This window comes from Myripristis murdjan, chromosome 19, assembly GCF_902150065.1.
Source record: "Myripristis murdjan chromosome 19, fMyrMur1.1, whole genome shotgun sequence".
In the NCBI taxonomy this organism is placed as follows: domain Eukaryota; kingdom Metazoa; phylum Chordata; class Actinopteri; order Holocentriformes; family Holocentridae; genus Myripristis; species Myripristis murdjan.
In genome coordinates, this window is record NC_043998.1 from 17,629,658 (window position 1) to 17,646,304 (window position 16,647).

At 44.4% G+C, this 16,647-nt stretch overlaps 1 protein-coding gene across 3 annotated transcripts in view; it reads right to left on the reverse strand.

Moving 5' to 3' along the window:
* Nucleotides 1-16,647, reverse strand: part of LOC115377488 (myosin phosphatase Rho interacting protein) — a 38,274-nt gene that overhangs the window by 18,721 nt on the left and 2,906 nt on the right. For all 3 annotated transcript variants that reach the window (XM_030077266.1, XM_030077267.1, XM_030077268.1), the window contains exons 2-8: nucleotides 14,762-14,839; nucleotides 14,390-14,455; nucleotides 6,390-6,541; nucleotides 5,782-5,866; nucleotides 4,088-4,262; nucleotides 3,166-3,613; nucleotides 342-468 (exon numbers count right to left, since the gene is read on the reverse strand). In XM_030077266.1, coding sequence (XP_029933126.1) covers nucleotides 342-468; nucleotides 3,166-3,613; nucleotides 4,088-4,262; nucleotides 5,782-5,866; nucleotides 6,390-6,541; nucleotides 14,390-14,455; nucleotides 14,762-14,839 — 1,131 coding nt within the window. The remainder of the gene's footprint in view (nucleotides 1-341; nucleotides 469-3,165; nucleotides 3,614-4,087; nucleotides 4,263-5,781; nucleotides 5,867-6,389; nucleotides 6,542-14,389; nucleotides 14,456-14,761; nucleotides 14,840-16,647) is intronic.

A 16,647-nucleotide genomic window follows, 5' to 3' on the forward strand; every position in this document is an offset into this window, starting at 1 on the left:
GAATCCCACCACAGAATGGAAACTGGAAATGAATACAGCACACACTGCTGACCTCTGACCTCCAACCAAAACAAAGGCAGGACAGAGGGAGGGAGAGATGGAGGGAAGAGGGCGAGGGTGAAGGGAAAAGATAGAGTGGGGGGAGAAGGGGAGGCTGGGACAGAGAGGAAAAATGCACAACACATGCTGGTGGGTCAAACGCCAAGCGCACGTCTGTTCTGCCATGTGATGATTAAAAGCGCTTGTTTACAAGTCTCACCGCATCCATTGTACACCGTAGCACAATGTTGGCACTGTTGGCACGGACATGCAGACACAGACAAACACACAGCGGCTGTTACCTCTCTGTGGAAGCGACGGTGCTCGCTGCGGCCCTGTCTGGCTCCACTCCTCCCTGCCTCCTCCACCTCCATCCGCTCAGCGTTCTCCAGCTCCAAGGCCTCCAACTTTTCAATCACACCAGAGCGACTGGAACCAACACACACACAAAACACACAGTTAAAGAAAAACAATCCCTTCTGTCTCTCCACTCAGTTCTTATTCCACATCTTTCCAACCACTTTGCTCTTTGATGATTCGTTGGTCACAGGAATACTGAAACAGTGCTACGCCAACACACACCCTTGTTAAGTTTGGTATTGGAATTGGATGATGAAAACAAAAAGCTCGAAAAACAGACTATTTCTGGTTTAACATACCTAATAAATTGTCTAAAGAAGCAAATGAGCAGCATAAAAGGGATGTTATTAAGTTAAATGCTTAGTCCAACATGTGTAATAGTTTCTAATAATTCTATTAACAGTACTGACAGTTATATTCACATTTTGTTTACACCGTTGATTAGTTCATGTTTTCTTTCCAACTGACTCAATGTAAACATTCTGCTAACACTGCTGTCTAATTTTAGAATTGCATCAAAATGAATGAGAATATAAGCCCAATATGCAAGTACAATATCAAAAAAAATTTAGTTAACTTTAAAGTTATTGATGCTTTAAAGTCCTTAAATTGAGACTATTTAATACCTCTTCTGACATCTTTTTTGTTTTTTCCCCCAAATGGACTCATGAATACCTGTAGGAATTAAATCTCATTTTATGTACTTTTTGTAAGTTGCTCTGGATAAGCATGTCAGCTAAAAGCCTAAAATGAAACAGCAGTCACAGTAAACCACCAACAACAACAAACATGGCATACAGAACAACAGAGTTAAGTCGAGAGGTCACAAAACGACTACCAGCTGAACAATTATCAGCTCTACACTGGAACTTGCGCTCTCTGGGAAAAAAGAAAAAAAAAACAGATCGGGCAGAATGAACGCGGGTCTGTGACACTGACCAAGGACAGCCTACGCACATTGGTGTTTATCTGCAAACCTCCTAAAACCCAGCTCATGTAGTGAAACAGTACACTGCCAGCTTTGACACGTTCCCACACATAAGCCTTTTGTTAGACAGCAGAGGAATTCACTTTACAGGGAGGAAGAGAGTGAGGCAGTGGGAAATATTAAATTACTCTTTTTTCTTCTAAATGCTGCCCTTATTTGGGGACTCCAAACTGCCCTCCTTAAAAGGCGCAGAGGAAGAGAGGATGAGGAGGAGGAGGACACGGTGAGGGGCGTTTCAGTCATGTGGTCTGTGGCTGCATCCCTGGCTGGTGGTCGGCCATGTCTGTGACAGTGTGCATGTTAAAGAGCAATGCCTGTTTGCCTCGAAGCCCAGACTGGCCCAGATGGACCAGTTATCTGTTTATGGGCCCGACTGTGGGCATTTTCCCTACTTTCCCTCTCCTCCTTTTCCGTTCAGGCCTGGGATGGATGGAGGGACTGAATGGAGCAGGAAGCTGGCTCTGAGAGGAAAAAGATGACCCCTCCTGTTTGATATGCTGCCCTCTCTGCTGTGTGTGTGTGTGTGTGTGTGTGTGTGTGACCTGTGACCTTTCCGAGAACAGCACTAGTGGTTCAGAGGCAGATTACTTGATGGAAAGCACAAAGCTAGTGTGTTTATACAGTATATGCTTACACTGAATAGAAGTGCTGATAAAAATAAAAAGTCAAAGGTGGTGAGTATTAAGTAACACAACTCTTACAAGAAGCACACATATACAGGAATATGCAAAGCAGTGTCTACATTTCACCAAATACGGCCTTTTCTCCTCCCCTCCAATGAAAACACACCACTTCTGAGAGTGTATGTACGAGTATCAAGAGTTGCCTAAGAGTGTGCGTCACAGGACTGTGTATGCCTGTGTGTGTGTGTGTGTGTGTGTGTGTGTGTGTGTATGCCTTTAAAAGGATAAGCCAGCCGCCCAAGTATTTCCAGACCAGAGTGTCTGCTATTATGAAGCTGGCATTCCAAGAAGGCAGTCTACTAACCTGGTCCACCAGCCTAAATCTGAGGCTGATTAAATGCTTTACCTGGCAGCCAGGACAGCAAGGTGTAGACGGGCTAAATATATCTGACCGCTTCGACACTCCTGTGAGTGTAGTTCTAGTTTCATTCAAGGCTAGAGAAGGCTTCTGTTTCACTTAAAGACATAACCGAGTCTGTCCTAACGTTAGATCAACATTTCAGGTTAGCAAATTGTCTGGTCCATATTGGAAAACGTGGTCACTGCCGCCCAGGTCTTACATGACAGATATGACAGATATAAATTATAATATAATTTATATCTAATATCTGCAATTTATATCTGTAATCAAACTGCATTATAATAATGCAGTTTGATTACATGTTTATTGTGTAATCTGTTATTAACACACCGGTTGGATATGATTCATATTTTCATCAATGTGTTTCATCCTTATCTTTGCGGGTTCTAGTGTCATATCATAGTCCAAAAGTTGTATTAGAAGTTCTTCCACCATGACAAGAATACATTTCTGGAGCAACATTTAATACTCAGACCTTGGTGACAAGAAAATGGCTAAATTTAAAGACAATGATATGGCACCAGCACAAAATCCAAACAATGAGCAGAAGCAATTTAAAGGAATTGGTATGGGCCTTGAAAACCCCTTATTGATCAAAACCTTGTCCCTCTGTAACATCAGAAATAGACACTGAAACGAGGAACACAGTGAAGTTAAGAACATAAGTACACTGAGGCAAATAGTTACAGAGGGAAATGACAGGCAAAGGAACAAACAAAGCTACAGGGACTAACCTCCTCTCGGGGCTGAGGACGGCCTCCCTCTCTTGCCTGTTGGGGCTCCTCAACCGGCTCCTCCTCTCAGCCTTCCTGGCCTCGGCCTCCTGGCGTCTGGAGCGCGGCGTGTCGTGGTGGCCGTGGGGGTAGCTGCCCCGGTGGGTGGCCGGGTGGCTGTCGGTGCTGGTCACCGTGCTGCCGCTGGCGTCTGAGTCCAGTGAGCTGACCGAGCCGCTGATGTGAGAGCCATTGGAGAGCAGGGAGCTGCCAGAGGGGAAGGGGTCACTAGGTGCCGGGGAGAGGCAGCGCGGGACGCCTCCAAGGCTGGAGCAGGAGCCCGTTGGGGAGAGCAGGTCACCAGGTGGCTGGGGCGCTGAGCCATGGAGTGCTGCCGGGCCACCCCGGTCCACCTCGTCACCATTCACAGAGCCGGCGTCAGAGCCCTGGCCTACAGAGGCACAGTCACCTAGCCCAGGAAAAAACAGAAAGAATATCTGCCAATATCAGAGCTCTTTTTTCTTGATTAATATGATTGTCATTATTATTGTTGTTATCATTATAAACATGGGTATTATGTGTAAGGTTATATGAGGCTCCAGCAAACCACAAAGCACTTCTTATCCAATCATCTTTTGCATTTGTCTTTTAAAGTTCTTTTAATTACGTCTGGTATGACTTTTATCATTATTTTTACCACCATGTTATTTTTTTACCCAGTATTGGTATCTTTAGAATATCCTAAATTTGCTTCCTGGGCTCAGTGCAGCCCACAACAATTGTGAATGATTTAAAGAAATGCAAACAAGCCAGAGCATTTTTCCCCAACAGCAGATTGATAATGGCTTCGACCACACCTTTCTCCAGTACTGGCACAGCGCCCATAGGTCTGGCTATGCAAGACGATAATTAGATAGGCATTACTGGAGTTATTCCTCCATACCTGCTGGGGGCAGTGGTGATCCCAGAGGGGGCAGGTCAGCAGCAGACCAGACGGCTGCCCCCTCGGCTTCCCTCTGGTTCAGTTCCTCCTGCCAGATGATGGAACTGGAGTCTGGAACCTTCTCTGCCTCGGGGATTCCAGAGCCCGTCACCGCTACCTTGGCTGGACCTGGCTCCTGGACACAAGCATGGGATATGAATGGTTATCAATGTATATGTACTAAGTGTGAAGTAGGGTTGCAGGTATCAATTATTTTAGAATTATTATTTGAGTATTCTACTAATTATCCCATTCATTAATTGAACAATCAGGCAAGAAATAGTTTTGTGTTGTATTAAAGAGCAATAGTAAATATACATGAGAAAAAAAATAAGTAGGCAAGGTTCCTTAAAATTAACAATTTCTTTGGGTGCTTTCAGACCTGTGGCCCGTTTGCTTTGTTCCGATTCAGGGGCTAAATCGATACAGTTGTTTCGTTTTTCGTTTGGGGCGTTTGTGTTCACAGGGCGACCGTCTGTAGCGGTTCAAAGCTGTAAACAAATGCCATGCGCGAAAAAACTGTTCTCTCATTGGTCAGAAATTACCCCGAAAGAAGAAGTTTCCTCTTCCGTTCTTACCCCGGGAAAAACAAAAACCATGGAGCATCTTCAGCGTGTGTGGCTAGTTTGTTTCTCTGTGTTTCTGTGGTTAATGTACCCAGTGGCGGTTCTGCCCATGTTGCCGCCTTAGGCGAAATTACTGCCTTGCGCCCTTTCGTGTTACTACTCCTACCTACTTTTTATATGGACAAAATCTTGTTTGAATAAAAAGCCACCGGCCACGGTACCGGTCGGCATCAGGTGGGCCGGCCGCGGCACCGGCCGGTACCGTGCCCACCTGGTCAGGTCTGCCGGATCTGACAGGTGAGCGGCGCTGATGATTTTTTTTTTTTCGCTCTTGAGCCGCCCACACATGACATGAAAAAATGCCCGCTTCGCCCATGCCTAAAACTGCTACTGAATGTACCGGTGTTCTGTAACGGAGGAAAACATCCCGTTCTACCGGGAATCAAGGCTGCGCAGGGAAAATAATATCATACTGCATCTACTGAGAAGAAGACGTGCTGCGACAAGGAATTGCCGATGAAGATGGGCTCTGACACTGGCTGAACCACAGTTATGAGTGAGTTGTGTCGGTTGCTGTGTCGATTCTGTTCTCACTGCAAACGAACCGCTCCAGGGTTCGAATGGAAGCGAGCCGAGACCACCTCTTCTAGGCGATCTCGGCTCGCTTGTTTTGTCCCGCATCCGAGCGTGATTGCTGTGTTCACATATGTCCAAACGAACCGATCTTTAGGGGGAAACGCTCCCTGTTTCGGAACAACTGCTCAAAACGGGACAGGTCTGAAAGCACCCTTAGTTTCCTTTAAAAAAATCTAAACAAATTTCCCCTTCAAACAACTGTATTTATTCAAGGGTTGTATAGATGAAGTGAAGCTTGAGGAGGCAGGCTTGAGCAGGATTTTTAGCAATTATTATTATTTTTGTTTAGATAATGAATTATCTGAGTTCCTCAAGGAATTGTTTCAGAGTTTTCTTTAAAACATTATACACACACACACAGACAGCACATAAGAGTAAAAAATGTGACTGCATGGATTCCATTGGATTTTTTTGGGTTAAATCACCCATTGTGTACACTGTATGGAGGGTTACCTGAGAGGTTGTAGGCTCCACCTTGCGTTTCTTCTTCTGGTTCTGCTTGTTGGTCCTGGGGTACACCACCAGTTGCTCACTCCACCTGAAAATGGGCAGACAAGAACATTTTGACTCATCCATATAATCCTGCCCTTCCACACCCATCAACAAGCACACGCACACACGATTTTCACAGATGAACTCTGCATAATTTGAGGAGAATCAAGTCCAGACTTAGGTAGGAGTTGCCCTATCACACATGAAGCAGAAAAGAGGAGACTGTCCTTGTCAGTTATTATACTGTTATTGTAAAGTTACTGAATGTTTTTGCAGTATCTGTTTTCCGTGTTGCACTTTTTAGATGGTTCCTTCACACGCTGGGGCAGAGTGTCCAGGTGGCGGGACACACGCCCACTTGCTCAGTGTGCCTGCTCTGGACTATTTCCTGCTCTATTCATACATGGGCTCAGCTGTAAATGTTGTGGACTCAGTACTAGGGACATGGGAGGATATAGTGTGGAACAACTGATGCGGATATTGTTCACACATAGAGCTCCTCTGACTAATGTCTGACTTCAATTGCTGAGTTCAGTGCATGTGTGAAGGGGGCTTTAGATACAACTTACCCATTGATGATCTCTTTATTCTCTCCTCTGATGAAGTACTCTTGGTCTGGGGTGATGATGCACAGGGCGTTCTTCTGGCCCGTCTTGGGCTCAGCATCAATGACGTCTGTACATAGGTTCATGTTCACCGTGCCCTGGGGCAGCGTGCTTGGCTTTGGGGCAAATAGAAAAAGATTTATGACTTTAGTGATCTCTACATAGATAAACACATGACAATAGAACAGATGGAGTAAACATAATGTCTCCAAGAATTTTAACACGAGAATGTATAGAGGAAAATATTTATGACTGAAAAATAGTCAAAATCACTAGATATGTGCAACATTGAAAAATAAATATGAAATTTAATATATGTAATTTAGTGTTACTTTCTCAATGGTTTGTTTCCACGTCCAACTACACAGTCCAACTACACTGATAACACTATACAGTCCAAAACCAAGAGCGAAAGGCTTGCAGGGGGAAAAACATGACTCAGTGTGCCCAACATTTCACAGGCTTGGCACAGTGGGCATCAATAACAATAACTCTGTCTTTCAGGCCTCCTCTGCTTTTCTTGCTCAGAGGACACATCAGGACGCTGCTGTGTGGTCCCTCTGCTGTTATCAACAGCTCACCATGGTAATGAGGGAAATCTTTCAGTTATAGTGCCTACTGAGTGAATAGGGGGGATGACAGCAATGGGAGGTTGGAGACTGAAGCCGCTTTGTGCATGTGAATGTGAGTGTGCGAGCTGTGTAGACCACTGGACTATGTCTTTGTTCTGTACACCAGCTAGGAGACTTTAAAAAAGTCCATTTCTCATACTTCTTTTGAAAAGATCACAATGTGCTACCCTAACCATGAGATAATAAGAAGCCAACCACTTCGGTGCCTTGACAGATCCACTCTGGTGTACAATCTGTTCCAATAAAATGCTGACATCAATCCCTTGAATTGTCTCTGAGTTAAAAGGACGGAAGAAATGCGGCCACAACTTGGTAGTAAAACTGAAAAGATGTTCAGCCACCGATAATGCATACTTATGAGCTTCATTCATGTTTTAGGTGACTGGGTTAATAATTGTTATTTCTACCTGATAAGTTATTGTTTCGTCAGCACTGGAGCGCAGAATTCCCCTAAATTTCCTCTCAGACCTCTATACTTTCTGTGCGTCTGGTCTGAATCCTGCAGCACTGTTATCAGGCTTTGCTCAGCTCTGCTTGCTACAGATGTAAAACAGGTGCTGGGTCCTCTCTCCAGCTCCTTTTAAGGCCATTGAACACAGATCCAGCTTTATTAAGATCTGCCTGTAAACCTCCAGGGGCTGCCAAATATGGCAATTACATTGGGTCACACTTTAGAACTCAAGAGGCTGCAGAAGGACTTGCTTCACTAGACAGAAAATAGAACATTTGATAGAGAATATCTAGGATACTTAATTCTGCTGAGAGCAGGAACTGAAAACTGCTGAACCCTGCAGCGGCATAACATTTATGCCACGTCAACGTATGTAGCAGTGACATCTGTAGAGACATGAATGGTAGCATATATGCAGCTCTTTAACAAGTGTACAGAAAAGCTGACAGGGTATGATGTGCCCCTCCACTACAATACCACTACGACTGAAACACAGATTCCTAGCTTCTCGATATCTGAACTGATCCAGCTTAAACCTATGCCTGGCTCTTCTACACTTCATCATATGCACAAAACTCTAGTAGCTCAATCACTTTCATTGTCAGTGGAGAGAATCGCTTCAAGATAAGAAAAAATGTATTTTCTGTTGAGGTTTACAATACAGTTCCCTGGTTTTTAAAACAGATCCAAAGATTCTGTGAAGAACATTAGCAGTAGTTCAACCTCTAAGACTAGGACAATGAAACAGTAACAATGAGACTGAAGTAAAATGTCTATTTTGGAGAAGAAATTTAGCTACAATAAGGGAGTTTGATTTGATCCAACTGCGACTTGGCAGTGGCAGGTACCCTCTGTCAGGTCTTACAGGCCGTGTGTGGGGTAAAACAAAGACGAGGTTGACCCTGATACTGACCTGAGGTCGTTTCAGTGTTTGTTGCTGTTATGGTGAAGTCAGGGTTTTTAAATTTCCAGCTGATCTTGGTGCATATGAAGGCAACTTGCTGCTTAGAAACTGCTCTCTATTACTGGCACCAAAACAAAGGAGACGTATCTGCCAAGGCTGCCATTCAAACGTAGATGAATTATAGTTGGTTTGATTTCTACACAACCGATCCAATCCCATATCCTCCGATTGTGTCTGCTTTCCATGGGGCTGACTATTTTTAGCTTCACAGCGGGACATTATTAAAACCAACAACTTTCTCACAGACTCTTCTTAAGATTTTAGCCTCTGGGAGCGTGACACGACAAGAGGCAATAAAACACAAGAGACTGAATTACACTGAAACAATACAAGCCATGCTGCTCCGTCAAGTAAAAAGTTTTATTTATGCTCAAAATGGAAGTGTGTGTTTAATGTTAAATGACCCACTGGATGTGTTAGCACCACGACTTGACTACTGCAAACAATTACCCCATGCTAAATTCTGGGTTATTTTTAATAGCGGCCCAAGCCCAATAGTAAAGTGTTGAAACCTTCCAAAAAAGACCGTAAAAACAGTGTGAAAAACCCAACTTAGCCAGCTTTAGAATTAAGTGGAGTACACCCACTCTATAAACGATAAATCCTCTGGGAGGCTTTTACAGGCCAAGCCAGTGGCAAGTACTGTCAGAGCCCGCCACAGCAGGCTGTGGACTGGAGGCTGCTGTTTTATACGGCATATGTGCCTCAACACGCAGTGCCCTCCATCAAAACTCCAGGCAAAAGTTCCAGCACTGAACAGACAGGAACTGCCAGCTCCCTCCCTGCTATGGTTGCCATGTTGAAAATATTTTAAGAAAAATCACAAATTTGCATCCTGGATCCAACACCTCCTAGATGTGGCAGGCCAGGGTGATTCTGCCCAGGTGACTCAATGAAAGAATGGCTTTTAGGTTCTTTAAAGATGAAGTACAACAGAAGCTGCTTTGGAGCAAAGTGGTGTGTTGCGTGACCCCACCAGCACCCCTCCCTGCAATGCGTTCTCATGGTCATTGACCTTTTAACCTCATTGCTTTCAGGGTGGTCTCACTCAATTTCCATCCCTCTCAGCAAATCTGTTTCTCCATGACCGTCTGTCTCACTTTTATGGTGTCTCTCCGCCCTGCCATTTAAATGTTACAGCGTTCATCTCAGTCTGCCTAATGGTGCGCAAAACAGTGCTGGAACCTTTCTTAAATATTCCCCTAAACTGTCAAACCATCAGATGCATTACCACCCCCGTCCCCAGCATCATCAGAGCTGAGAGCTTTGCCGCGGCAGGCTGCGTGTGGAATGTCTGGGTCTGGGGCATATCTGCCATTTCCCCTGTGGTTTTGAGGGGCTAATACTCCCTTTCTCTTGCTCTCTGTGGTCCTGGAGCTGCAAGCTCGCTGCAGTTCACCAAATAAGGGCATAGGAGAGGAATGCTGCCGAAGACCGGAGAGCATCTCTCCCTCTCCTCATGGTTAAAATAGTTCAGCTTCAAGAGGCCACCGCTTCACATGTACATAGCGCCCTGTGGTCTACTGGTCGAAAAATAGCGAACGATGTCATTACTCCCAGGACATTTTTCTTCAAAATTATTAAAAAGGTTTGGGTTTCACTGTCTGAAAATATGCTTCTCTTTTGATTAATATAAGACTTGTGCTTTTCCAGGATGATAAAATCTGGTAACTCAGTGACAGGGATCTGGTGACTGGTTGGCCTGCTGGTTACTGATGTCTGCAGTTTTTCCATCTATATCCACAAAATATCAGCTGGTTGCCTGTCTCTCCTCCCCCGCTGGCTCAGAATAGAAGAATTACTAACAATCACTTCAAGCATGATAAATACCCTCATCCTAGACCATATTGAGCCTTTTATGGAGACAAGCACACAGGGAATCACAGTTACAATATTGCGTACAAAAAAAATAAGCCAACCAAATTACAGCCCTCGACCCAGATGATGCCAAGGCATTCCAGTCTAGTCTGACAATACAAAATGAAAAAAAAAAAGCGAGAGATCTACATCATCTTACAAAAATGTGAATGAGGCATGAAAAGAGCAACCTTGTTACGCCTCCTAACTGCGACTCGTTTGATCCAATATCCAAGTAAGTAAGGAGCTGGTAAAAGAATTAACTTAAGCTGATTGATGTCAGCCCTTGGTAAAATCTTAAACATTGTCATGTGGATGACCAGTCCTCAGCTGGTAGCTCGTCTGAGAGTCCAAGAGTTAATCTGATCATCAGAACAATGGCACTTCTATCACTGGTCATTTTACCCACTGAAAGGGATTCTTTGACATTTTATGTTTTAATTCATTTTCTTTTGCCAGAAACTGGCCATTAAGAAGCAAAACTAAAGGGAAAACTAGATCAAGCTTACAGGCACATTACAAACGACAACACACGATAAATGAAGACAAACTGAATGTCAAGGTATTGCAGTGATCCTGTTGGGTAGCAACGGTATGGACTGCAGAGGAAACAAGACAAAATGTCAGTTATGCAATTATGATTTATGTCATAAATCACATTTTTCAGGCTACAATTCCTTATCATAAATGATAGTCTAGATGATTTGAGGAAAATATTACTCTCACTGAACACCACCAGCGTGGCATGGTGATAAGGCAGACCATGCTCAAATCAAAAGACCTGAGTTTCAGCCCATATGACAGCAAACATGCTCCCTGCTCCATCTGTCCTTGCATACTGACTGAATCCCTTCAAATTCCAGGGGTCTGTAACTGACTCTGGCCTTGAATCTCCCTGTCATGGGAGGAAAGAGAAAATATGAATTTCTCTTTCTGGGAGACATACAAAAATACAGATAATGTTCTGTGGTTACTAATTCTGGGGATTAAAATAAATGGTTATAAATGATTCACTGTGCAGCCCCTCTCTCTGCATGAACCTCCATGGCACAATATGCTCAGCAGGGCTGGTCTGTTGGAGATGAACAGCAGTGAAAGGGGAGATAATGTGATCAAAAGAGGAATAAGACTGCCAAGGAAAGAGTGGGTGGGTGTGGCTTCTGTAAATCTCTCCACTGTATAAGAGCTGGGGAGGGGGATGGGGGCATCCGGAATATAATGTATACATTCACCCCCAACCCAAAACAAACCTGCCCTCCACTGCCGGCTCAAGCCTTTGGGTAAACAATGACGTGTTTGACAAGCTCAACAGCTGAAATGAAACGGGAGGATATCAGCTCAAATTTTTTGGAGGGCTCCTATCCTGGGGGTCCTGAGCACAAAGCAGCCATTTCCCTGACCCAGTTTTCCTGCCTTCTGGAGCGCCCTCCGAGCAGATGAAAAGACCAAGGGACAATGAGCCCGACAGTTTTGGAATCACTGTTACAATGAGAGGAAAACACAATTACACACCAGCATGGGTGTCACTGGAAACCCAATGCACAGTGGAAACGTGCACATGAACTCACACAAGCACACGCAGTTTCCTCCCTTTGTCATCACCAGCAGATCAATAACAACATGAGGAGATTCACCAAGTGTGACTTCAAACGTCTCCACTTGCATCACCAAATGGCCTCCACACCCACACAGGCATTTACTGATCTCAAAGCCTGCTTGTCTTTCCACTTTCAAACTACTGCAGCGCAGGAACAGAGCTACCCTCATGAGTCCCTCTCTTTCATATAGAATACAAAGCTAAACAAAGTTAAGAAGTGGCTGTGGTTGATTCTGGGAAACTGTGTCAGTTATTATCAGTTGATTACAGTTTTAAATCCAGAGGTGGTCTTCCTTATAGCCTGAGGCATCTAACATTGGCTGCGCACTAACTATATATATATTTTTTCTTTTATGCCAAGTGTTGCTATCACAAAACTTCAGTGGAGTAGAACAGTCATTTCACAGTTTGCCATGGTCATCTGGCAGGTACAGAATAAAATGACAATTATAGGTCTCTGCTATGGTGATGAGGGTCGTAAACTGTGGAGATTTGCTGTACTGTGTCTGTAGCCTGAAACTAGAAATGCAACTGTCAAAACGCAACAGAAATCTGACATTATCAATGAGGTTAGCATAACATTAGAAAAGACTGTGTTGCTTGTATGAGCTCCTCCAGTCAACGTCTGCAGTCAAACTCCTAAAAAACTACAAACTCAGTCAAGTCAGCCAAACTTTAGAAAGGAATAGTGTTTGTTAACTTTAAACAGCTAACAGTCGCCCACTGAAAGGCAAGACATCTTTCCACTGCTTTAGTCATTGCTGCAAGACCTCTCATGTGACTTGCCACAAGTTGGGTTATACTGAAGCTAGCCTGGTACCATGGCAACAATACACAATAAAATGTTAATCCCACAACCATCCTGGTATGTTGATTTGAATGGTAAAGTCGGTTCTGCTCCATTCATATTTTGTGGTTGCTATGATATGTGCAAATAAATATTAATAATGATGATTAAAAAAACTGCTAATCTGGAGTGACACCCCAGATTAGCAGCTGAAGTGAGCCAACTCCTGAAATGAAAATACCCACCGGCTCAACTTTCCAGCACATGACAAAAAACAAAAACAAAGTCAATCTATGTGTGTGAGACAAGCTAGCTGGTATTGTACAGCCCCCAGTGTTTACACACAAGCAGTCTAATCTCCAGCCCGATCAGCTGGTATGGGTTTGGTCACCCGTGTCACATTCCCCTGGTGACACACTACCAGCACAAACATGAGCTTAGCGTGGGCACCGAGAGGTGGCTTCACAGCCCCCTCCCCTCCCAATCTCTGGTTCCCGGACCCCTTTCATTCAGCTTTACCACACTTATCTCTATTGCTCTATTAACCCCTCTGTGAACCAAAGTAGGACTTCCCAGCGGCTAAGTTTCCAGTGAGGTGGCACATTTTTAACATCTCTGACTACGTGGCTTTGCTTTTTTTCTGTCCCATCGAGATAAGACTGTAGTACAATCATCTCCATCCCAGGTAGGCTTGATAAGCTGTTTAGGCTGGGGACACATTGCACAACCTAACAGACTGTGTGATATCAGACTTTTCTTCGCAAACAACCACCAATGTTTGCAGTTTTCACACCCCAATGTGCTGAAAGTACAAGCTCTCACACTACTACAACTCTGAACAAACATGGATGTGAAGCATTTTGGGTTTCCACATTTCCTGCATTGTTTCTGCCTCATTTTGTGTTTAACTCTCGTTGACCATGGCTGTTTGGATTTGAATGACTTATCAGCTAACTGCACAGGAGAACACTGAGATTTGTCAAGACCTGAGTTGTAAAAAAAAAACTTTTGTAAAGGACCACACCAGTGATTTTGCATGTAGTGTAATACCTACAAAATGTATAAACTCCAGGTTTCTGCTAATATTTTCCCATAGCAAGCAGTCGTATTTCAGCACTCAGATAACATTTTCCCTCTCTTTTATCCAGCCGTTGGTTTCCATTCATTCCACTACAGTATGAAAATGAACTTTCAGAGACTTCAAACTTTCTTCACACAAGTATTTAATCACCGAAATAAAGTTGTCCACATTAGTTTTCCTAAAAGCAGCAGCACTGTTGTGTTTTGACGACTTGAAATTGGGCAATGTGAAAAGGTCTATCTGCCGGAAAACAGTCTGGGGGAAATATTTGCTTTATACAGCCAATTATCAGTTTCTGTGGTTTATAAATAGCGACAACCTTCTTTGTCGCTGAGGCAGAACATTATAAGGTGGGTGTTTCAAACAAAAATTCAAATCTGAAAATCAAGGGATTTAGATTATGTGTTGTGAAATCTCTAGTACCCCTGCATGATTTGCAAAATGGTTAGATGTAAAGTAAAACGTGGGGAAATTGTAGTAAATGAGCCAACTATTCAAAATCACTGGCATGGCCCTTTAAAATGACTGATTGGACTGGTTCTGGCTGTAAAAGACTAAAGTCTTCAATCCACACACACAAAGTCGCACTACTTACCGATTCATCCAGTGCGAAGCGCAGGCAGCCATGTTCATACAGCACAAAGAATCTCCGCTGCCACTTCTGTCACAAGAGATACATATGTTGTCAGATTAGTCTAACGATGAACCAGAGAGAATATTTAAAATGGTCACAATAGGGTTGATAGATGTTTATTTCAGAAGTGACAAATCTATTTCCAAACAATTAAAGCTGACAGCTCAGGCTTAGTTCTTGTTAACTTACAGGGGCCTGTGGGCCATAGCAGTTAATGGAGCTTGTGTAACATACCACGACAGTACATTTCCATGGAACAAACAGGAAACAACATATATACACACACCCATCCCCCCCTACTACAAACATGTACGCCTACATGCATGCTCTTACCCGGGATCTCTGCATAGGATTGTCAAAGTCAGTTCCCTCAGGGGCCAAGCACAGCCATCCACCATAAATAGGTTTAGCCTGTAAAAGAGAGAGAGAGGGGGTTGGCAATTTAGGCAATCATTAAAACTAGAAAAGAGTGTGGGCTGGAGGCGGGTGGGCAAGAAATAGAGATGGTGCAAGTATAAGAGAGAGGGGGAGAGAGAGGCCTTTTGGAGTCCAGATGTTGCCTCCGCTCTAGCAGTGCATTTTGCAACCACACAAAACCAGTTAGCAAGCCTCTCAGTGTAATCAACTCCGTTTGATGACATGCTTGAGTGCCTCTCCTTCCCGTTTCCTCACAAGAGGAATGACCAACGGTGACTGAATGATCAACGTACTCAAAACAAATCAACAATATGTACACCCACACCAACTGATCCACCTTCTGGATTTTGTTTAACCACAAACCACTGAAGTCCAATGGCAACAAAGAAGTTCAAAAGATGTGGAAACGTATAAACGTGGAGCTGGCTCCCATCAGGCAACAGGCAGGCCCTTTAAAATGACTGCTCTTTGCTCTCCATTAACCCTGACAGTCTGTTTCTAAGCTTAACCATTAGCAGGCAGCTCTCATACACCCCAGCCCAACTTGAATGTCTCACCTGGAGTGGAGACGCATGTGATTATTAGTCTGCTATTCCAACGCTGGCCTTGTTGCTGCTCCATGTCACTGCATGCCTGCCATAAATCTATACATGCCGTTTGAACTTGCAGACGCGCCTATGGAGACAGTTCAGATGGATTGAAACCTTTTTTTCAAAAAGGGATTTTGGAGGGGAAGCGTGTTGTGACCGAGATAAATCAAATGGCTCTGGTAATTTGGCAGCAGATGACAAACGACTCCAGTCGCGCTAACGCTCACTGCACTCTGAGAGGTTGAAAAGGGCAGAAGAGAGAGAATAGAGAGTAAGGGAAAGGAGGCACAGAAGGAGCAACTGTGTGAAAAACTTGGAGAGAAGCTGCAACAACACATGGCTGCTCACACACTCAATAAACATACAGTGGCCCAACTTCCTCTCCACTGGTCCTGCAGTGACACCCCCCTCCCCAAACTGCTTGCAGAAATTTCCCCCAGCTCTCAACCGTGGGTCTTCCCACCAGCAGTGAGGTTAACTTTCCATTTCCTCCATAGTTCAAGCAGCAGAGGCCTGAAGGTGAACTCTGTCATCTGAATCCAAATGGTAACTTGCAGGAGCAGGTTCGTTGCTGTTGATGGCTGTGCCTACTGGTGACAAAAACAAACACAGCTGGGTGTGACACTGGAAGAGACCCAAATGAAAGTCATCCCAGTGTCACAACAGTGATCCTGAATCCTAAAAGCCCTCCTAGTGACACTGTGTTGGGCTGGAAGCCATGCATATATGGGCTATAGGCCTCTCTGGCGCAGACTGTGGGCATCTATCATTCTGTGGCGACAAAACCACTGAGAATAGCCCACAGTCAGTAAGTGCCGTGGAACATTTGGTGCGTGTTAATACTATAGGCTTTGAGAAGCCAAGTGTCTGACTCAACTCTGTGACCGTTGCCTGTAACCTCACATAGTGAGAGGCTGAGCAGCAGCCTCTGGGAAACTCTGCTCCGGTTTCCCAATCCCACACTTCCTCTCGTGAGCTTCCTCCCCTTCGCACCCTCTGACTCTTGCTCCCATTCCTCCCTGCTGCTCGAATCCCATCATATCACTGTGTGGCTTTCCCTCTCTCTCTCTCTTAAAACACACATACACACACGTCTTAGCCTGCATCCTCCATCATCGCCCTGCCTCCCACCACCTCTCCAGAGAGTGTGATCACTTTTCTAACAGTGAGCAGGGAGAAGCTGCCAAGCCCGAAGAAGACCACGACTCTCCT